Raw genomic sequence first — 23,556 nt, forward strand, 5'->3', positions numbered from 1 at the left:
GATGAATTGAAACACAAAGATACAGAATGATTGTTTTATTTTGCAGAGAAGCCACGTTAGTTGAGACGCTGCAGGAAAATCGAAGTCGCTGGAGATCAATCCGAGTCATGTACCTGACTATGTTCTTCAGCAGTATTGGTGGGTATTGCAGTCAGAGCTAACCACTGATATATAAAGTGAAAACTCCCTCGAAGCATGAAATTGCAGTCCAAATTGTGGACTACACATGAATAGAGCCTTCTGTGACACAAATTGCATTTTAAGTTGTGTGTTTATATTCATCTCTATTTACTATTAAAATATTCCCTCAAGGTTAGTAAATATTTCCTATTCAAAGTGCATTATGTTGATAATTCTTTTGTTTTTTTTGATCGCCTTCCCTTCTGTTCTCTCTTTTTTTTTTTAATGTTTTGCCCCTTTATCAATGTTGCCCAGTGAACAGACTGACATTCTGACCCATCTGTGCCATGGTTTATGTGGAGCTGTGTGAGGGGAATCTGCTGCTAACTGGTAGATTTCAGGGCCTGTCCCACTTACGCGACCTTTACAGGCGACTGCCGGCACCCGTCGTAGGTCGCCGAAATTTTCAACGTGTTGAAAATTCAGCGGCGACCAGAAAGACGCTACGACTCTTTGGAGACCTCTCACGACCATAGGAGACCTCTCACGACCATATAGCCTGCATGGTCGTGAGAGGTCACCCGCAACATGTCGCCAGGGGTCGCCTGTATGGTCATGAAAGGTCTCCGATGGTCGTGAGAGGTCTCCAAAGATTCGTAGCGTCTTTCTGGTCGTCGCTGAATTTTCAACATGTTGAAAATTTCGGCGACCTATGACGGGTGCTGGCAGTCGCCTGAAAAGGTTGCGTAAGTGGGACAGGCCCTTTACTTCTTCCACCTCACCTTCCTGCTTTGGTTGAGGAATTCTGCTTGATATCCCATTATGTGGCAGTTTTGCCATTTTACTTAATGATCAGCATCTAACTGGTATTAATTGTAGTTTGAGTTCATAAGATCATAAGTGATAGGAGAAGAATTAGGCCATTCGGCCCATCAAGTTTACTCCGCCATTCAATCATGGCTGATCTTTCTCTCCCTCCTAACCCCATTCTCCTGCCTTCTCCCCATAACCTCTGACTCCCATTTTAAAATGGGCTATAATTTTTTTGTGCCATAGTAATTTTTATAGCGTAAGCAGGAGGGAGGCGGAAGGAAAGAGCCATCAGACAGAAAGTTATTACTGTGTCGTTCTCGTTCAATCCCAGGACAGCCCTTGCTGGAAGGCAGGAAACAAGTTGCTTGCCACGTTGTCAATAACAGTTGAACTAATGTGAGAAAAGGTGGTTATCCTGGATATTGAAACAAATGTGTTTGCTGGCAGACAAAACAATAGACAATAGGTGCAAGAGTTGGCCATTTGGCCCTTCGAGCCAGCACCGCCCTTCAATGTGATCATGGCTGATCATCCCCAATCAGTACCCCGTTCCTGCCTTCTCCCCATATCCCCTGACTCCGCTATTTTTTAAGAGCCCTATCTAGCTCTCTCTTGAAAGCATCCAGAGAACCTACCTCCAACGCCCTCTGAGGCAGAGAATTCCACAGACTCACCGCTCTCTGTGAGAAAAAATGTTTCCTCGTCTCTGTTCTAAATGGCTTACTCCTTATTCTTAAACTGTGGCCCCTGGTTCTGGACTCCCCCAACATCGGGAACATGTTTCCTGCCTCTAGAGTGTCCGAGCCCTTAACAATCTTATATGTTTCAATGAGATCACCTCTCATCCTTCTAAACTCCAGAGTGTACAAGCCCAGCTGCTCCATTCTCTCAGCATATGACAATCCCGCCATCCCGGGAAATAACCTTGTAAACCTACGCTGCACTCCCTCAATAGCAAGAATGTCCTTCCTCAAATTAGGGGACCAAAACTGCACACAATACTCCAGGTGTGGTCTCACTAGGGCTCTGTACAACTGCAGAAGGACCTCTTTGCTCCTATATTCGATTCCTCTTGTTATAAAGGCCAACATGCCATTTGCTTTCTTCACTGCCTGCTGTACCTGCATGCTTACTTTCATAGACTGATGTACAAGGACCTCCAGATCCCGTTGTACTTCCCCTTTTCCCAACTTGACACCATTTAGATAATAATCTGTAATCAATATTGCAGATTACTGATAGTAATCAATATTTTCCCTTGTTTCTCCTCCACTTGTATAGATCTAGATGAGATACATCTATGGATAGTTGACGAAAACAAATACGAGGACAAATTTAAACAGAAGGAACTGCAGATGCTGGTCTATTTAAAAAAAAAAAAAAGTCTCAAGGTGCTAGAGTAGATCAGTGGGCCAGGCACATCCGTGGAGAACATGGATAGGTGACTTTGGGATTCTTTGTAAACTTCATTCAGATTTAAGTTTCTTGTAAAATGAAGTTGGATATCGTTCAAAAAATATTGAGATATGAAGAAGATTTACACAATTCATTTGAATGTGAAATAATTTGGTAACCTTTGCTGAAGCAGTGTGATTTGTGTTAGGACGAAAGCTATTTTGCTTCTGTGTGGTAAATAATCCTTTTCCTGCAGGTTTCTCGATTGTAGTGTCTTCAATATGGCCATTTCTACAAAAGGTTTGTGGCTCTTTTGTTAGTAATCTTGCTTTGAAGTGATATATGTTTTTGGAGGGATTTTTAAGCACTATTTCTTCGGTCTTCAAGTTTTTTCATGGAGACATTATCACTGCTGTGATGAGGAATGCTACTTGATACTGAATTAAGTTTAGTTTATAGATACAGAGCAGAAACAGGCCCTTCGGTGCTCTGCGTCTGCGCTGACCAGCGATCCCTGTACACAACATTGTCCTGCACATACTATATACAATTGTACCAAGCCAATTGGCCTACAAACCTGTGCGTCTTTGGAATGTGGGAAAAAGCTGAGCATCTGGAGAAAACCCATGCAGGAACGTACAAATTCCATACTGGACAGCACCCATAGTCAGGATCGAACCCGAGTCTCTGGCTCTGTAATGCACCGTGTGCCCATAATTATTTTTACTGAAGCCAATTAACGTACAAACCTGCACGTCTTTGGAATGTGGGAGGAAACCGGAGCACCTGGAGAAAACCCACGCGGTCACAGGGAGAATGTACAAACTCCATACAGCCAGCACCCGTAGTCAGTATCACACCCGGGTCTTCGGAGCTGTAAGGCAGCAACTCTGCTGCTGTGCCACTGTCCCACCCTTGTTGATGATCAACATTAACTACAGTTAGGATGTTAATGCCACGCTAACCAAATCAGATGAATATTATTGGACATTTATTTAATTAAATAGAAGATAAGTATGATAGGTGGGAAGATATTTGTGATCATTAATAGTGATTAGGATCAATAATATTGGAAATGCTTTGAGTTACTGTATTCACACAACGTTGATATACCTCTGAATGAAATGCAGTATTGGTCCAAATCTGTTTCAGAATAGACCTATATTTAATACATAAACTTGAATTCTGTGATATCTTGTAGATTCCGGCAGTCCTCCAGTTCTGAGTGACTGCTGCACAGTTGAAACTACTGACTTTAGAATTAGGCATTATATCATGCTCCAATTAGCTGCCAGGTTTTTATATATCATTATAGTAACTGTCATTCTAGAAGTACTTCGCTGGGTGTAAAAATGCCCCAGAATATCCTGTATTTACTGACAGATTTGGATCATAGGTTCTATCATACCAATGTTTCCTTAAAAAGAAAAGACATAATATATTACACGGGCAGTCAGGTTTAATTGATTATATGAAATCTGATGTAATAACTTTGGAAACAACATTTATGCAGCTGAATGCTGGAGCAGGGTCATTTTGTTAACATGTACAATAAACTCTTGTTTAAGCAATATTGGTAACCATGGCAATGCATTTCTTTTTGTAGGTGGATAAGACTGCAGATACAAGTTTTCTTGGATGGATTATTGCAGTCTACAGTTTGGGACAAATGATTGCATCTGTACTGTTTGGTGCATGGTCCAATTACAGGCCAAGGAGGGAACCTCTTATTATCTCCATTTTGATTAATGTGGCAGCAAACATACTGTACGGTTATGCACATGCACCACCTTCCCATAATAAGTACTATATGCTGCTAGCTCGCGCCTTTGTGGGATTTGGAGCAGGTAAGACCCAGTTCATGTCAAAAATATTAGTGAATGTAAACTAAATAGCAGAATAGACAAATTATAGGATAAAGAATGGTAATTGCAGGTACATGCTTATATTTATTCTTAATTTGTGGACATTGAAAACAAAAATTCATATAAATAACAGGGTACTTACCTTTATGTTGGCCGAGAATACATGTTTAATAGAACCTGATTGTCGTGTTAACATTTTTCCTAAAGTGATTATTATGCCACTTAGCTTATTGTGATCTCAATATATTATTGATCTCTATGCTCTCCTGAAGTCATTGTCTCCAATATTTGTCATTTCATTGATAGTTTTCTGAGACAGTACTCCATGTTTGGATTCAATGGTGTAGATAATTTCTGAAACAGAATCCTTCATCATTTTAATGCTGACAGCATAAAACCTTCCTATGATGGCAGTATCTAAGTTCCTAGGTTGGTGTTTGAACAGAAAACAAGTTTAACAGCTCATATCTAACTGATGTGAAGGACACAAAGTGCTGGAGTAACGTGTGGATGTGGAGGCTTTGGAGAGGGTGCAGAGGAGGTTTACCAGATGCTGCCTGGATTAGAGGTTTTCAGCTACAGGGACAGGTTGGATAGTTTGGATTGTTTTCTCTGGAACGTCTGAGGATTTGAAAACGGCACTTGAGATTACAAGATAAAGTATTCAGGTCATATCTATAAATGTATTGCTGCACTTGGTTACTCTATCATAGGAGGACATGCAGCATCTGTGCACCTATTCCTTAGTGCATGAAGTGTCGACTATCAGCGTTTGATTCTTTCGATCCATTCTCCTTTTGGCAACAACGCATTTTTAGTTTAGTTTAGAGATACAGCATTGAAGCAGGCCCTTCAGCCCACTGAGTCTGTGCCGACCAGCGATCACCCGTACATTCGTTTTATCCTACACACTAGGGACAATGGACAATTTACAGAAACCCATTTACCTACAAGCCTGCATATCCTTGAAGTGTGGGACAAACCCGGAGCTCCCGGAGAAAACTCATGCGGTCACAGGGAGATCGTACAATCTCCATACGGATAACACCTGTAGTCAGGATCGAACCTGGGTCTCTGGTGCTGTAAGGCAGTAGCTCTATCGCTGTGCCACTGTGCCGCCCTTAACTTGTTTTGTTACATTTTTAGGTCTGATGAAGGATTCTTGACATGAAATTGTGATTCTATTTCTCTTCCTGATACGACCTGACCTGCTGAATGGTCAGTTCATTATCTGTTTTTGTTTTGGATTTCCAACATCAAGAGTTTTTTGCTCAATTCATGAAACTGTGATTATTTCCTCCTAATGGTTCAGCCAGATTCTGCTTTAGTTTGCCTTGCTGCTAAAGCAGGTCTCTGTGGTTTAGAGGGAATTGGACAGATAACGTTTCAGGTCAGGATCCTTCTTCAGAAGAGAGTCCCAAATCCATACACACCTTTTATAATCCTTTCATATGTTTCAATTTTGGATATTTATAAATAACTACCAATATGTTTAAATGAGATCATTTTATGACTACATCTAATACTGGACATTGAGAATCTTTTAAATTTACATGAAGTAATGCTTATTTTAAGGAAACGTGGCAGTGGTACGATCATATGTGGCTGGGGCAACATCACTTGAGGAAAGGAACAGTGCGATGGCAAATATAAGTGCTTGTCAAGCTCTGGGATTTATATTAGGACCAGGTAAAAAGATTGCATTGTCAACAAGATTTTTGTTAAAACCCATGTATGTGGTAGCTTCTGTATTTGTTGCCTCGTGTTTATGTTTTGCAGCCTTTCTTTAGCTTTTAGTTGCTCCACTGAACTGTTCAGTTTAATTTGGATTAATTGTGAGGTTGATTGTGCTTCATCTAAATTGGAACTAGAAGTATGAAGGAATCATTTCTGTTCCTATTGCCAGCAGCTTTGCCACAGGAAATAGGAAATATAATAGACTTAAGGGCCTGTCCCACATGCATGCGATTGCATGCGATTGGCGCGACCAAACGTGATTGCTTGAGGCGTACGTCCGTGCGGGGCTGGTCCCGACATCGCGCGGGGCTCCGAAAATCCAAAACTGTCCGAAAATTCCGCGCGCCACCGGCCTGTCGGCCCGCAGGCGCATTGAGGGCGTACGCAGTGCCTCGATGAGTGTACGCAGTGTCTTGACGGCGTGATGACGCGTGCCGTTGCGTGATGACGTCACCGCCCGACGCTGTGCGACGCCCAAATTCAGTTGGCCCGCCTCCTGCCAAGCTGATTGGTGAGTATGATGTATATTACGTCACGCACGTGCTTACCGCGAACTTTTGGTTCCAAAGTCCGCTTCCATTTGGTTGCGCCAAACGCATGCAGTTGCATGCAAGTGGGACAGGCCCTGTAGACTTACTGTAAATGATCAACCCAACTGCAACTGCAACCCAAGGCAACTGAACCATCCTACCACAACCAGAGAGCAGTGCTGAACTACTATCTACCTCTTTGGTGACCCGCGGTCTATCCTTAATCCGACTTTGCTGGCTTTACCTTGCACTAAAGGCTATTCCCTTATCATGTATCCATACACTGTAAATAACTCATGCTCTGAATGATACAATGGATTATCCATAGTGGAGGCATCGTTACCTCCTGGTGCTCTGGTTTCCTCTCACATCCAAATGATGTGCGTTAATTCTGTAATGTGGAAACAATATTTTGCACAGCCTTACAGCATGGGAACTGGTGCTTCGGCCCACTGACTCTACACTGATCATCAAGTACTCTTTTAACTAATACTACACTAAGTGCATTTTATTCTCCCACATTCCATTAACTCCCCCAGAATGCTACCATTCTCCCACACATTCAGACGCATTGTTGAGGCCATAATTAAGAAATATACTTTTGATTGTAAATTGGGTTGACATTGAAGAATAAAGCACCTATAGACTGGCTAAATCGGCAGAAAGGTACAAAAGGATAAATGTGGTATGGTAAATAGTACGTACATAGAATGATACAGTTAAAATTCATCAGAGTGCATGTATTTACTGTTTTCAATTTGAATAGATACAGATATATCTGTTTAAAAAAAATATATTCTATTTCAGCTTTGCAGGCAGCTATGACGAGTATTGGGCCAACAGGAATATTTTGGAAGATAATTAACCTTCAGCTGAACATGTACACTGCACCAGCTTTTCTGGGTGCATTCCTAGGAATTTTAAATATCATTCTTATTATTGCACTATTCAGGTAAGTTCTAACGGATGCTTCAGAAAGTTGGTAAGAATGATTGAAATATCAAATTCCTTCTACAATATAAAACAACATATTTTCTGTACAGGTTTTTGAAGTTTCTTATTAGGATTTGTTGAGATTGATATTGAATCAAATTTGTTTCTAGTGGATTTCATGAGAATTTCTCTTTCTTGAGTCTATTATTCAGTTCAGTTTGGGCAATATCAACCCTGTTCCCAATGGAAATTGACCAGAGAATATAGAACTGCATCACAGGAACAACCCTTCGGCCGACAATGTCTATACCAAAGATGGCAAGACCAACTCTTATCTGCCTGCACGTAATCTCTATCCCTCTATTCGCTGCATGTCTATGTGCATATCCAATTGTCCCTGCCTCCATTAGCACCCTCCACATCGCGTTCCAGGCACCCACCATCCTCTGTGTATAAATAACTTGCCCCACACATCTGCTGTAAACTTTGTCTCTCTCACCATAAAGCTATGCCTTCTAGTATTTGATATTTCCAACACGGGAAAACAAATCTTACTGTCTATCCTATCTATGCTTACATCATTTGATATCCCTATCTTCTTCTTCTTGCGTATGGCGTGCACAGCCTAAAGTTGTAGGACAACTTGTTCTATTTGATCTTACTTGATTGAGCACGCCAGGTTGATTGCATTCGTCGAAACAGGGCGGACCACGTGAAGGTTGCAATCTCCCACCCTGATATCCATATCGGCTTCCGGTGTTCCAGATCCTCTAATCTTCTGCTGACTGGAATTTGATGCAGGGTGCCTGCTTTAACAGAACAGGAGCCTGAGTGGCCCACATTTGGCAGAAAAATAAATCGAATGGCGAGTTTGCTTTTGGTCATTATCCATTAAGTTTATACATTAGCTGAGTTTATCTTAAAAGTAGTGGAACATGATCAGATTTGTAACTACATGATCAAACTTTCCAATGATCAAACGGCTTTTCAAAGCTCAAAAAACAGGGGAAAATGGAAATCTGAAATAAAAACAGAACATGCTGGAAATACTCAGAGGCCAGACAGCATCTGTGAAGAAAGAAACAGTTAGTATTGTGAGTCAATTATATTTCTTGAGAACTAGGACAATATGGAAATCAGGTGTGTTTAAAAATGCAGGTAAGGGGAAGAGGTGGTGAGAACAAATGTAGTATCTGGGAAAGAATGAAGAGTGACTGAATGGCATAAGTGGCTTGATGCTGGCTGTGATGTACGTTCACCACCATCCACCTTGGCACCTTGTGTCATTCTGTATCTATTAGTCTCCATCATCATAGATATTCTCTCTGTTCTTTCCAAAGCTTTCCACTTTCTCCGCAGCTGAAAACATTTGATTTGTAACTTTTTCAGTTCCTAGTTTAACTTGGCATCATGTTCAGCACGGGCATGGTGAGCCAAAGAGCCTGTTCCTGAGCTGTTCTATGTCGATGAAACATTATTGCCTGAATATTTAACACACTGAGCTGAGGAATGGTTGATGGAATTTAATGCAGAAAAATGTGATGTGTTGTATTGTTGGAAGTGTAACATGGGCAGAACTGACAGTGAATGGTAGAGCTCTGGGTAGTGTTGTAGACCAGAGGGATCTAGGAGTGCAGGAGCATAGCTCCCTGAAGGTGGAGTCGCAGCTAGATCGGGTGGTCAAAAAGGCTTTTGGCACATTGATCTATAGGCAGAGGTTGAGTAGGCTGGGACACTATTCCTTGGAGCGCAGGAGGATGAGAGGTGATCTAATAGAGGTGTATAAGATGATGAGAGGAATAGATCGGGTAGATGCATAGTCTCTTGACCAGAGTAGGTGAATGGAGGACCAGAGGACACAGGTTTTAGGTGAAGGGGAAAATATTTAATATGAATCTGAGGGGCAACTTTTACACACAAAGGGTGGTGGATGTATGGAACAAGCTGCCAGAGGAGATAGTTGAGGCGGGGACTATCCCAACATTTAAGAAGCTGTTAGACAGGTAGATATGACAGGTTTGGTGGGATATGGACCAAATGCTGGCAGGTGGGACTAGTGTAGCTGGGACATGTTGTCCGGTGTGGGGAGTTGGGCTAAAAGGCCCAATTCCTCACTGTATCACTATGGCCCTTGAAAATAAAAACAAGACTGTGGATCGTGGAAATCCAAAATTAAAACAGGAAATGCAGAAAATACTTAGGTGGACTCTGTGTGAAGAGAAATAGATCTTATGTTTCAGGTCAAACAGCCTTAGTAATCTTAATTTAATAATCTGCATTAGATTTACTTTATAGTTCGTTTCTGGATTCTTCAGTGTGATTGATTGAAAAGCCCTTTCTATTTTATTGCAAGTTTTAACATTGAATGTGTATTTTTTACCACAGGGAACACTGCGTTACTGATTTGGAAAGAGCAAAAAGTATAAATGTCCAAGGTAACTCATTCAAATTTTCCTGAGATGTACAGAATGAGTTATTTACTGGATCGATGTTGTCCTAATGGAATGATTCTTTCCATTTTGTAGGAAATTCAGAGACACTTGAAAATTCTGATGGTGATATTGATCTGGTCGCTGTCGTAACCTGCAACATCCTGTTTTTCATCATTTTCTTTGCATTTGCCATTTTTGAAACGTAAATATCTTCCTAATTTACGAAGCTATTTTTTTTCTGCACGTTGCTTGCATGCCAAACTGATTGTTGCTACCCTATGGATCACTTAATAATTAAAAGATCTGGTGCCAAATTAGCTATTTGCAGGACTAATTTGAGGAAGGACATTCTTGCTATTGAGGGAGTGCAGCGTAGGTTTACAAGGTTAATTCCCGGGATGGCGGGACTGTCATATGCTGAGAGAATGGAGCAGCTGGGCTTGTACACTCTGGAGTTTAGAAGGATGAGAGGATATCTCATTGAAACATATAAGATTGTTAAGGGCTTGGACAAGCTAGAGGCAGGAAACATGTTCCCGATGTTGGGGGAGTCCAGAACCAGGGGCCACAGTTTCAGAATAAGGAGTAAGCCATTTAGAACGGAGACGAGGAAACACTTTTTCTCACAGAGAGTGGTGAGTCTGTGGAATTCTCTGCCTCAGAGGGCAGTGGAGGCGGGTTCTCTGGATGCTTTCAAGAGAGAGCTAGATAGGGCTCTTAAAAATAGCGGAGTCGGGGGATATGGGGAGAAGGCAGGAATGGGGTACTGATTGGGGATGATCAGCCATGATCACATTGAATGGTGGTGCTGGCTCGTAGGGCCGAATGGCCTACACCTATTGTCTATTGTCTATTGACTCAATCTTAAAACTGCCAAATGTTGACAGTGATGTTAAACAAATTGTAATCCTCAAATTGATTGTATTTACTGTATGTCCATAGCTAAGTTATCCTTTTCTTTTGTCTAATATAATCTCAAGGGTTAGAATTTAAATAGCTTGATCCCATAGTCGTGGTAATGTTTCTGAAACTCGACATTTTGAAACAGCAATGAAAAATTTCACCAGTGTTACAAAATATAAAGTTTTGGTTAAATTTAAAGGGTATAATTAAAGCGGTAAAATATTCTTAATAATTTTGAGAATGTGGGAAACAGGAACAGTCGGCATATATCAGTGGAGTTTCAACTTTTTAAAATCTGGGCAAAAAAAATACCTGTAGTTTTCCAGTATTGGACGAGATTTGGTTAATGGTACTTTGGAAGAATTGGAGAAAACTATTTTACAGATCCTTGTAGTGAATAATATAAATTGCTTGACAAATAATCTACTCTTACAACCTCAAGAGCTACTGTGGAGTTTCTCCATTCCCTGTGGATTTCACACATTGACAGAAATGGCAGAGACCAGAATAGTTAGGACTTCGTGCAATGGGCTTAAACAAGGAATTGTAAAACAATACAGCACTGGCACTGCTGCTTGTTTACCCTCATTATGGGGCAGAGTTAGTTTTGGTTATCAAAGCTTTTAGGCTTAAGGATGACTATTTCCACCAACACCCCCGGTAGAAGCATTAAAAGCCATTATAGTCTACTCCTGTTGACTATTTAATTGTGTCCTTAGTAGTTGAGCATTAGGAAAGCACCCTCTCCTTTGGAGGTTGTTCTGATCACTTTAACTGGCTCACAGGCCAGGAGAGGCCTATTCCCAGTGTTATTGGTAACAGCTGGGTCCAATGAACAGATACTGGTTGGCCGCTTGAATCTTGTCAGCCTTCTCCCTCTAAAACCCAGGCATTCTACCCACACTGTTGATATACATCCTAACCAACCCCTCGAAGCACTTCGTCGCCATGGACATTAGTGATAGCCATTGAGGATGTCACCTTCCTTTTGGACACTGGTACTATGAATGTCCTTTTTAAAACAGGTGGGGACCTTGGACTTTACTAGTGAGAGGTTGAAGATGTCCACAAAAATTCCAGCCAGTTGCCCGCATAAGTTTTAAGAACACAGCCAGGTACACCATCGGGGCCAGATGCTTTCCGAGGGTTCAGTCTCATGAAGGATCTTCTGACATCGGTCTCAGTGACTGAGAATATAGTGTAATTGGGTGGAAAAATAACACTATGATCAAATGGTCCAATTTAATGAAAATCACTTGAACTGCAATTAATATTTAACTTAAAACAGACGGGGTTCCCCTTGTACTTGTGGTTAATGGAATTGTAGACATTTACAACAAGGAGGACATTTGGCACATTGTGTCTGTGCTGTTTGTAAAAGAGCTCTTGAGTTTAATCCAGCTTCCCATTCTTGTTCTCTGGATGAGGCCGTCTGTTTTACCATCCTTTGAGGTTGGCAGTGAATTTTCCGTCCCATCTAACCTATAATATTAAACCAATATACAGCCCGGAGCAGCACAGTAGCGTACCGTTAGACTTGTTGCCTTCTAACATCAGAGACCCGGGTTTGATCCTGACTATGGGTGCTGTCCGTATGGAGTTTGTACATTCCCCTGTGACCATGTGGGTTTTCTAGGGTGTTCTGGTTTCCTTCCACACTCCAAATATGTCAGGTTTGTAGGTTAATTGGTTTTGGTAAATTATAAAAAAATATCCCTAGTTTGTAGGAGGATAGTGTTAGTGTATGGGGTGATCGCTGGTCGGTCCGGACTCGGTGGGACGAAGGAAGGGCCTGTTACCGCCAATAAAGTACATTTATTCAACATTCTTGCAACTTACCGTGTAATTAAAAACATATTTATTTGGTAGAATGGTGTTTGCATATTATACATATGTTATTGAATGTGATTGTAGTGCAACAGTTTGAAGGTAGTGTTTAAAAATGTATTTGCAGGATAGCCACTCCATTAACCATGGACATGTATGCGTGGACTGGTAAGCAGGCTGTCCTCTACAATGGGCTGCTCCTGGTGGGCGCTGGAGTAGAATCTATTGCTGTTTTTATGGCAATCAAATTTCTTTCAAAAAGGTAATAAAGACATGATATAAATGTTGTTATAGTATTTGAGCTTGCTTTTGCAATGTAGACTTATTACAAAAATCTATTTGGTTTTTTTTTTAAAAAAGAATTGAAGATCGGCAAATGCTTCTTGGAGGATTCATTCTCATTTTTGTTGGCTTCTTTGTTCTGCTGCCGTGGGGAAACCAGTATCCTCCAATCCAATGGACAGGTAAGTCTGGTTCGTCTCCGTCTGGTGCTTGTGCCTTCATTTTGATGCTTGTGCTGACCAAAAAAGCAAATGCACCCAATCTCAGAAATGTTGAATAAATAAAATACTGGAAGTTTCTGGGTATGCAACGTCGCTTTTCATTGTTGCTCCTTGTTTTAATATATACACACAGTTTTATCAAAAAGGAATTAATCTGGAATTAGCAGGTGGATTTCCTTGTGTAACCTCTGAGGAATTCAGAGTTTGTGTTCTGTTGCTGGACACATATAGAGATCTTGTGGTCTAGAGGGTAGAGGCCTTGTATTAGAGGGTAGCTGAACAATTGCCAGTGGAGTTTGGCTGGAGGCTCTAAGCCACCTGACACATGCTATGGATAAGTGTTGAGAGCATACACACTCCTGGTGGAACTCAGCTGGTTGAGAAACATCTTGGGGAAGAGGAGAGGGAGGGAGGGGGGCATAATGGAACGGTTGATGTTTTGGGTCAAAACCTTGCCTTAGGACTGAGTGGAGAAGGAAGATGGCCGGTATTAAGAGGGAGTGGTGAGACAGTGGCCGGTAGGTGATTGGTGGACTTGAGAAGGGGGTGAAGGATAGTAGGCTGATACAGGGAAGATGAAAGTAGAGACAGCTGGGAGGGTGATCAGCAGGAATATAAAGTCCTGGAATCTGATAATTAAGGAAGATGATAATGGGAACCATTAGGAGAGAGGTGAAGACAGGTGGAACCAGAACCAGATGACAATCGGGAGAAAGGGAATCTGGTGGGGAAAATATTTGGTCGTAGGTGGATGGAATTAGGATTGGGAGGGGGTGATGGGGTTGTTGGGGGGGGAGGGTGGTTATGCGAAAAGTGCTAAAAATGGAAAGATTGGAAGGAGAGTAAGGTGGGGAGGAACGTAAACACAGGAGGGAGAGTTACTTGAAATATTAAAATTCAGTGTTCATATCATTGTGTTGTAGACAATCCAGATGGAATATGAGGTCTTGTTCCCCTCCCACTCCCAGTTCCATCCACTTACTACCCAAATATTTTACTTACTAGATTCCCCCCCCCTCCCCCCCATCTAGTTCTGGTCTATCTACAATACGATTTAATTATATTCATCCCCGGAGGGAAATTGATTCAAGATTCAAGAGAGTTTATTGTCATGTGTCCCTGATAGGACAATGAAATTCTTGCTTTGCTTCAGCACAACAGAACATAGTAGGCATTGACTACAGAACAGATCAGTGTGTCCATATACCATTATATAAATATATACACACATGAATAAATAAACTGATGACGTGCAAATAACAGATAATGGGCTATTAATGTTCAGAGTTTTGTCCGAGCCAGGTTTAATAGCCTGATGGCTGTGGGGAAGTAGCTATTCCTGAACCTGGTTGTTGCAGTCTTCAGGCTCCTGTACCTTCTACCTGAAGGTAGCAGGGAGATGAGTGTGTGGCCAGGATGGTGTGGGTCTTTGATGATACTGCCAGCCTTTTTGAGGCAGCGATCTGCTGACCGTCACAACACGCAAGGTTCCACAAAACCCTGAACGTACAAACTCCATACAGACAGCACTCGTAGTCGGGATCGAACCCGGGTCTCCGGCACTGCATTCTCTATAAGGCAGCGATTCTACATCTGTGCCACCGTGACCGAGGTAGCTATGGAATTGCTGTTATGAAAAAGACTCTGGATGGAACATTTTATTTGTCACTTACAGCTAAAAATAGTTGCAAATGTTTCAGCTTGTCTTTTGCACTTGACAGTGGAGATTTTCATTGACTCTTCAGCTACCATTAGTATTAATTGCCTCCAATGCCTCAACTGCATGGGTGAATTTTGGTGACTATGCACTGCTCAAATCAACAGAGCAGTAATTTGGATGCAGTATGAATAATGCAGAGAATTGAATTCAATCCTACAGTGAGGGCTGTGGCATTTAAATTTAGTTCATCATCAAGATTGAAAAAAAAAACGGTCTTGGTAAAGAAGAATCTTCTAGATTGTTGCTAAAACCCATATGGTTCACCAATGACCTTCAGAATAGAAAACCTGCCATCCTTACACAGTCTGGTCTATCGGTGACTCAAGTTGCACGGCAATGTCCTTGATTCCTAGCTGAGTAACTGTCTGGGCCACTTTATTGAGAGAGAGAGAGAGAAGAAAGATATATCTGCATTAATCATGCCTCATCAGTTTCAGCGCTGATGGTAGGTAGACAAAAATGCTGGAGAAACTCCGCGGGTGCTGCAGCATCTATGGAGCGTAGGAAATAGGCAACGTTTCGGGCCGAAACGTTGCCTATTTCCTTCGCTCCATAGATGCTGCCGCACCCGCTGAGTTTCTCCAGCATTTTTGTCTACCTTCGATTCTCCAGCATCTGCAGTTTCTTCTTGAACATCAGCACCGATGGTGCTAACAGACATGGTAATGTTGACCCCAGGACAGTGAATCTTTCAAAGTCACAATATCATTATAGTTTGATGTCTAAACAGTCTAGTTAAGCAACAGTAATGATTACAGGTTCACACCTTACACAGATACCTACCCCCGGATGAAGTCTTCAATGTTAACATCAAGAACTAACCACTGCCACTAACTAATCAGTCCAAATCCCGAAGAACATAGTCACTGGATAATCTATCTTGGGGAGTGCGTGATCCACCTTGTCCTCACCAATCTGTGTTATAGATGATTTGCGAACTCCATCATCAAGTTCGCTGACGACACCACTATTGTGGGGCGTATCACTGATGGGGATGAGTCAGAGTACAGAAGAGAGATCGAGCAACTGTCCATATGGTGCCAGCGCAATAACCTGGCCCTGAACACCAGCAAAACCAAGGAACTGATTGTGGACTTTGGAAGGAGTAGGAGGGGGACCCACAGCCCCATTTATATCAACGGGTCGATGGTTGAAAGGGTCAAGAACTTCAAATTCCTGGGGGTGCACATCTCTGAAGATCTTTCCTGGTCCGAGAACACGAACGCAATTATCAAAAAAGCTCATCAGCGCCTCTACTTCCTGAGAAGATTACGGAGAGTCGGATTGTCAAGGAAGACTCTCTCTAACTTCTACAGGTGCACAGTCGAGAGCATGCTGACCGGCTGTATCGTGGCTTGGTTCGGAAATTTGAGCGCCCTGGAGAGGAAAAGATTACAAAAAGTAGTAAACACTGCCCAGTCCATCATCGGCTCTGACCTTCCTTCCATCGAGGGGATTTATCGCAGTCGCTGCCTCAAAAAGGCTGGCAGTATCATCAAAGACCCACACCATCCTGGCCACACACTGATCTCCCTGCTACCTTCAGGTAGAAGGTACAGGAGCCTGAAGACTGCAACAACCAGGTTCAGGAATAGCTACTTCCCCTCAGCCATCAGGTTATTAAACCTGGCTCGGACAAAACTCTGATTATTAGCAACCACTTTCTGCTATTTGCACTACCAGTTTATTTATTCATGTGTGTACATATTTATATCATGGTATATGGACACATTTATCTGTTTTGTAGTAAATGCCTACTATTTTCTGTGTGCTTAAGCAAAGCAAGAATTTCATTGTCCTATACAGGGACACATGACAATAAACTCACTTGAACTTGAACTTGTTCATAACATGTACCTTGGTAAATCCCTCACTCTGTCATTATTACTATCAAGCCAAGGGATCACTGGTTCAATGAGGAGTTCCTAAGGGCACACTTGGAGCAGCGCAGGCGAACCTGAAATAGGCTGCCAATTTAGTGAAACTGCCAATTTAGTGAGACTGAGTCTGACGAAGGGTCTCGATCCGAAACGTCACCTATTCCTTCGCTCCATAGATGCTGCCTCACCCGCTGAGTTTCTACAGCATTTTTATCTACCTTTGATTTTTCCAGCATCTGCAGTTCCTTCTTAAACATTGGATTGACTTCCACCATTTCTGTCATGGGCAACTGCATCTTGTTTGATGGACTGGTGGGGACATAGTCAAGAAAGTAGATATAGATTTTGGGGGTTCTACAGAAAACGTGATTATCATTTTGAGACCTGGGCTTATTTTCTGTCATTATTTTCAATTAATTGTTTTGTTGTTACAGAAAGAGTACAAAATCACATGGAAGCCCAGGTCAGGATGCATTTATTTGGATTCATATTACCTTGAACAGTAAAAGACGAAGATGGCTAAGTCCATGCGTTGAAAATAAACATCCTAATTATATTTTTATTTTATTGGCAGAGCTGAAGAATGGTTCCAACTCTAGTTCTGCTGAAATAAAATATGATGAATCTTCCATAGCTGCTTGGAATGTCTTATCACAGCCTTCACTTGGTCTCGATGCTATTGCAGTAGGATGTCCTGTGCAGCAAGTATGGTGTCAATATACACCCATTATCCATCTAGCTCAATATATCGGATCTGTTATCCTGATTGGAATTGGATACCCAGTCTGTAGTGTTCTTTCCTACACCTTGTATTCAAAGATTTTAGGACCAAAGCCCCAGGTAAGTAATGTGTAACTATGTATAATTGTTTTTAACAGTTTATGATTTTCAGTTTCCATAACTTCCACAGTTTATCAATTCACTGACACAGTTTATAACCAACATGTATCTTAAAGGCACAAGTGGTAGAGCCACTACCCCACAGCTCCAGCGACCCGGGTTCAATCCTGTCCTCTGGTATTGTCTATGTGGAGTTTGCACATTCTCCCAGTGATAGTGTGGGTTTCCCCTGGTGCTCCAATTTCCTCGCCCATCCCAAAGACGTGCGGGTCAGGAGGTTCATTGGCTGCTGTAAATTGCCTCCTAGTGTGTTCATGACTGGTAACATGTAGGGGGTTGCAGGTAGTGGAAGCAGGTACGGAGACTGACAAAAACCTCTGGGAACGGCACGGAAACCTTGGGTGGGGCGCAAAGTCTTCAGAGGTTTCCGTTCAGGTTTCCTAAGTGGGACAGGGGCATTCTACTGTAAGAGCTGCTTCCACAAATGGCAAGTGGACCTAGAAATATGGCAGGTTCCTTTAAGTTTGCTCAGTTTAATGAGATCGACTTATCTCCATATAACTTAGATCTTTGTTAATCAAATAAATTATCAGATTAAGATTTAAAATTAACAATTGCCCCCTCATCAAATATATTTTGCAGAAGAAAATTCCAAACCTTATACCACTTATTTGTTATAAAGTATTCCCTAACTTAATTGTTAAATGTTCTAGCTTACAACCCCAATCCATGACCCATTACCCATCCTATGTTTTCCTTATTATCTTTAATTTTTTTGATTATTATTTAACTATTTATATTACAGAGAATAAAATCATAGGTTGTGCAATCTCTTCTACTATTCTTGGAGTTTGGATATCTTGGTTCTCCTGGTATTGTCAAACTATATCTATAGTTGCCATTAAATTAAAAATATATGAATAAATTAAGCTGATGTTGTTCTCCACATTATTTACATTGTTATCTATCTTTTTGTGTCACCCACAATCTTGAATATGTGGTTTCTCCATTATTATTTATAAAGTTAATATTTATATTTATTATTATTTATAAGTTTATTTATAAAACGGAATGGTTGTGGCCGCAGCACAAATTTGTGTGGTTTATCACGTCACACTGGTAAAATGAATTCAAGCGACTTTGAGTCCTTGAAAAGCGCTATACAAATAAAATGTATTATTATTATTATTATTATAGGCATTAACTTGCCTCTGAACATTTGGACAGGTACACAGATGGGAAAGTTTAGAGGGGCACAGGTCAAATGCAGACAAATTGGAATAGCATAGATTATATTTTGGTCAACGTGGGCAAGTTAGGCCATAGGGCTGGTTTCCCTGTTGTATGAGTTTTTGACTAAAGCAATGTGATTTGTCCAAAAAAGGTACCGATTACATTACCATCTCATCTGAAATTTTGAAGATATTTATTAACTCCAGGCTTAAATCTAGACTTTAGTAATTTCCTGATATTAAATATTGGGGTGTCCTGGGTGTGCAGTTTTCCAAAACAAAGGACTATTTAATTAATCCAAATAAATTTGGAAGATGATAATTTAGATGATTTACTTTCTTTACTCACCTAATCCTGGGAATTCGGTTTTGTTATTTGGACTATCTTAATTTTGTCAAATTCTGACCCGCACTTCCTCAGCTGTAATTGTTTGTGCAAAATAATAATCTAGCATGTCTTCTGTCTCCCTATTTTATTTAAAGTATCACATTATTCCAGACCATTATTTTTCCCTTAACGTGATTGTAATCTTCTCATCTCCATGATTTTTCATTTCATATTGCCTCTGCATAGCTCTTATCAATTGTTTTACAACCTCTTGTTATTTATATCTCACCCCTAAGCATTTTTCAAAACTGGCATCCGAATGAAAATATGATGAGGAAGTTGTTTTTGTGGCTGCTGGTAGATTGGCTACTAAAAATAGCTGGTTCAAATCACATTAAAAATATTGATGATCAATTAGGAAGCATGGGTTTGTGTATGCTGGACGGTGCTGGCTCGAAGGGCCGAATGGCTGCCTCCTGAACCTATTTTCTATGTCTTGCAGGAACGGGGTGCAAACTTGTTTCATTTGCTTGCAATGAAACAGGTTGCCAATAACGATATATTTGCCTGTATGGCATGATTTCGTGAGCTGGAGAAAATGATTTAAAAGAAAACCTGTTTGATATTATTTAATAGTACTATAACTGATGAGTGAAGAATAATAAAATCTTGAACTGCCAATTGATCATTCTACTCACTCCCATGCGATTACTATCATTGCCATCATTTTAAAGAGGAACAGATTTTGTATAATAATTCTATGGCTATATTTTGTGCAAAAGCTCATAGTATCTAAGTCTCTCATTTGTTAACCTTTAGGGTATTTACATGGGGTGGCTAACGGCCTCTGGAAGTGGAGCACGCACACTTGGACCAACCTTTGTTGGTCAAGTTTATCCTCGTTACGGACCTCGATGGACATTTGGCCCCATATGCGGGATGGTGATGGCAGCTGCAATACTTGTCGGGCTGATGTACAAAAAACTCATAGGATTCTCAATCCGATATCAGACTCTACAGCAATGCTAAACTGCAAGGAACGAAAGTACATTTATGGACATAGCGTTAATAAAACTAAATTGCACTTTATTTTATTTACTGAAGTTAATAATGGGGTTCAACTGTAAATGCTTCTGTCTAAACTATTCAGTCTACTTGCAACAGTTTAACTTCTGCTGCGTAAAATTGTAATGTCCATATAGATGTGATAGGTGTACTTTTTAAAATCTACCAATTTTGAAATGACAAATATTGCAAGCTATGTTATTTTTAGAGGTGTGACATTTATAGTAAAGTTTAGGCATATTGTGAATATTGCCCCTGGATGAAGCTTCAGGTATATTTTTGTATTTCACTGTAGACATCCACAAGCATAAATAAGTCTTAAATAATATGCTTTACATAGGTCCTTGAAACCATTAATGCACAACATTTTGTTTCCATAAAAAACCCAGCCAGGCAGATAACTGCAAGCTAGTATTGACTTTGGTGTAAGGGAAATCCCTTTCCCAGTATGCACAACTGTATAGAACCACATCACGAATTGAATGCTTACACAGCTCAGTAACATGGAGATGGGAATTTTTGTTCTGCAGTGAGTCCTGTTAAAAGGGGATGCGTAAACATATCTTCAGATGCACTCATCAGGAAATAGCATTCAGAATCGGGTGAGAAAGGTGTGAGAGGGTGCCTTTTGCTGATCAAGGTGAGGTTTGGACAATCAGGATATTTAGATCAGTCAGATGGTCATCTCAATTGATACCAACAAGAACCAGATGATGCAACAAATTCATTTGATGAAGTTACCTTCTCAGCATCACCTCTTTGGTCCTCAATCAGCATTGTTTTCACTTTATATTTGGAGCACTATTTTCCATTAACTACTTCTGCCTTTCAGTATCTAACTTTTTTGATCATTTAAAAAAAAAAAAAAAGACCTCACAATATATTTATAGAAACATAGAAAATAGGTGCAGGAGTAGGCCATTCGAGCCTGCACCGCCATTCAATATGATCATGGCTGATCATCCAACTCAGTATCCTGTACCTGCCTTCTCTCCATACCCCCTGATCCCTTTAGTCACATCTAACTCCCTCTTCAATATAGCCAATGAACTGGCCTCAACTACCTTCTGCGGGAGAGAATTCCAGAGATTCACCACTCTGTGTGAAAAAAGTTTTCCTCATCTCGGTCCTAAAAGATTTCCCCCTTATCCTTAAACTGTGACCCCTTGTTCTGAACTTCCCCAACATCGGGAACAATCTTCCTGCATCTAGCCTGTCCAACCCCTTAAGAATTTTGTAAGTTTCTATAAGATCCCCCCTCAATCTTCTAAATTCTAGCGAGTACAAACCGAGTCTATCCAGTCTTTCTTCATATGAAAGTCCTGACATCCCAGGAATCAGTCTGGTGAACCTTCTCTGTACTCCCTCTATGGCAAGAATGTCTTTCCTCAGATTAGGAGACCAAAACTGTACGCAATACTCCAGGTGTGGTCTCACCAAGACCCTGTACAACTGCAGCAGAACTTCCCTGCTCCTATACTCAAATCCTTTTGCTATGAATGCTAACATACCATTCGCCTTCTTCACTGCCTGCTGCACCTGCATGCCTACTTTTAATGACTGGTGTACCATGACACCCAGGTCTCGTTGCATCTCCCCCTTTCCTAATCGGCCACCATTCAGATAATAATCTACTTTCCTGTTTTTGCCACCAAAGTGGATAACCTCACCTTATGTTTAAGAGCAGTAGACCACACAAATAACCTTGTGAATTAAAACTAATCTTACAAACTAGGTTTACTATCATAACTGGCTTAGTTGCATCATTCACTCCCATGAACTAGTCAAAGCCAGTTATAAAGTTAGTTATATTTTAAGCTGAATTGCAGAGGTCAATATTTAACTTGCAGTAACACACCGTATTATTCTAGAACCTCTTACAATGAGTAGCAGATAAATTTGAAGAAACAAAGCCAGATTCACATGTTAAGCTGATTTATTTCACAGCAAAATCAACGTAGTTAGAAATGGACCCGCTACACACAAAACTGCAGATGCTGGAAATCTGAAAATACTGGAAAAATGCAGGTTAGACAGTATCGGTTAGATTTGAAACATAAATCAGTTTCTCTTTCCACAGATGCAGTCTGACCTGCTTAAATTTCAGCATTTGGTTTATTTCAAATTTTGACAAATTCATCCTGTGAAGATTTTTTTTAATTGGTATACCTTACCAATGGCTAATGTACCCAAAGTTATCCAACAATCCTTTTATAAAAGATCTCAAACTCTACTTTTTTTGCAACCTCATAATTGTCAGTCTTCTAATGTTGACATTAAGAGCTAGTAAAGACTATCAATACTGATTTGTAAACAGTGGAGGAACATCAGTGTTAGCTCATTCACATCTAACTTTCAGCTTTCTCATAATTTAGAAATCTGATGTCATTTCAAGGGCTGCCAACTGTTAAAAATCTGATGCAAATATGGCAGGGCGATAAGAAAATTAAGATGCAGATGCTGAAAATCTGAATAAAAATTGTGGAAATATGCACAAGGTTATACAGCATCTGTGGAAAGGCTCAAGTTAACATTTCAAGTCAAAAGATCCTTCATCAGTTCTGTAATTTATGGCTAGCAAATGGGCTCTTGATTTTAGCCAAATGACAAATTTGTCCAAAATGAACATATTGAAATATTGTTTAAAATTAGTAAATAAAAATTAGTTTAGTTGAGAATGAGACAGATTTAAACATCAGTTTGTTGCAGAGTGGTTTCATCAGACAAGCCAAAATCTGAAGGCTTGAGATTTGATTCCAATTCCTGATGTATTAGCTAATTTTGGATGCCACCATTAGTGGTTGAGTCGTACAGGATGGAAACATTTGGCCCAATTTGCCTATGCTGACAAAGATGCCCAATCTACACTAGTCCCACCTGTCTATGTTTGGCCCATATCCCTCGAAACCTTTCCTTTCCATGTACCAGTCCAAATGTCCTTTACATTTTGGTATAACACCTTTAGATGTTTTTCAGAGAGTAAAGTTATAAAAAGTTCCCACTTCAGATTAATGTTTAGAGTGGTGGAAATGTATTATTTTGGGAGGTGGACAATCAGCTTGTTGAAACTTGCCAAAGCTCATGGAAATAATGTATTGGAAGTAAACCAACAGAATTGCAATTCCTTGAAGAAAATGTATCGGCTAATTGCAGACTTTGAGCATCAGAACAACTAACGGCTCATTTAGTTGCCCTATCACTAATTAGAATTTGAATAGAATGCTTAGTCACCATCTTCTCTGCATCGGTGAGATCAAGCGCAGGCTTGGCGAACGCTTCGCCCAACACCTCCGCTCAGTTTGAGTAACCAACCTGATCTCCCTGTGGCTCAGCACTTCAATTCCCCCATCCATTCCGAGTCCTGGGTCTCCGCCATTGCCAGAGTGAGGCCCAGCGCAAATTTTGCTTGGGTAGTTTACACCCCAGCGGTATG

At 40.8% G+C, this 23,556-nt stretch overlaps 1 protein-coding gene across 2 annotated transcripts in view; it reads left to right on the forward strand.

Moving 5' to 3' along the window:
* mfsd8 (major facilitator superfamily domain containing 8) overlaps positions 1–20,519 on the forward strand; it is a 32,171-nt gene extending 11,652 nt beyond the window's left edge. The window contains exons 2-12 of one of the 2 annotated variants that reach the window (XM_033014252.1): positions 47–138; positions 2,585–2,628; positions 3,935–4,175; positions 5,769–5,882; positions 7,268–7,412; positions 9,779–9,828; positions 9,919–10,027; positions 12,683–12,817; positions 12,916–13,019; positions 17,233–17,498; positions 19,878–20,519. In XM_033014252.1, the coding sequence (XP_032870143.1) occupies positions 47–138; positions 2,585–2,628; positions 3,935–4,175; positions 5,769–5,882; positions 7,268–7,412; positions 9,779–9,828; positions 9,919–10,027; positions 12,683–12,817; positions 12,916–13,019; positions 17,233–17,498; positions 19,878–20,087 (1,510 nt within the window). In that variant the 3' untranslated portion in view covers positions 20,088–20,519. Of the gene's footprint in view, positions 1–46; positions 139–2,584; positions 2,629–3,934; positions 4,176–5,768; positions 5,883–7,267; positions 7,413–9,778; positions 9,829–9,918; positions 10,028–12,682; positions 12,818–12,915; positions 13,020–17,232; positions 17,499–19,877 lie in introns of those variants that run through there. The other variant, XM_033014330.1, reaches the window with a different exon arrangement.
* The last annotated feature ends 3,037 nt before the right edge of the window (positions 20,520–23,556 follow it).

Source organism: Amblyraja radiata, chromosome 1, assembly GCF_010909765.2.
Source record: "Amblyraja radiata isolate CabotCenter1 chromosome 1, sAmbRad1.1.pri, whole genome shotgun sequence".
Lineage (NCBI taxonomy): Eukaryota > Metazoa > Chordata > Chondrichthyes > Rajiformes > Rajidae > Amblyraja > Amblyraja radiata.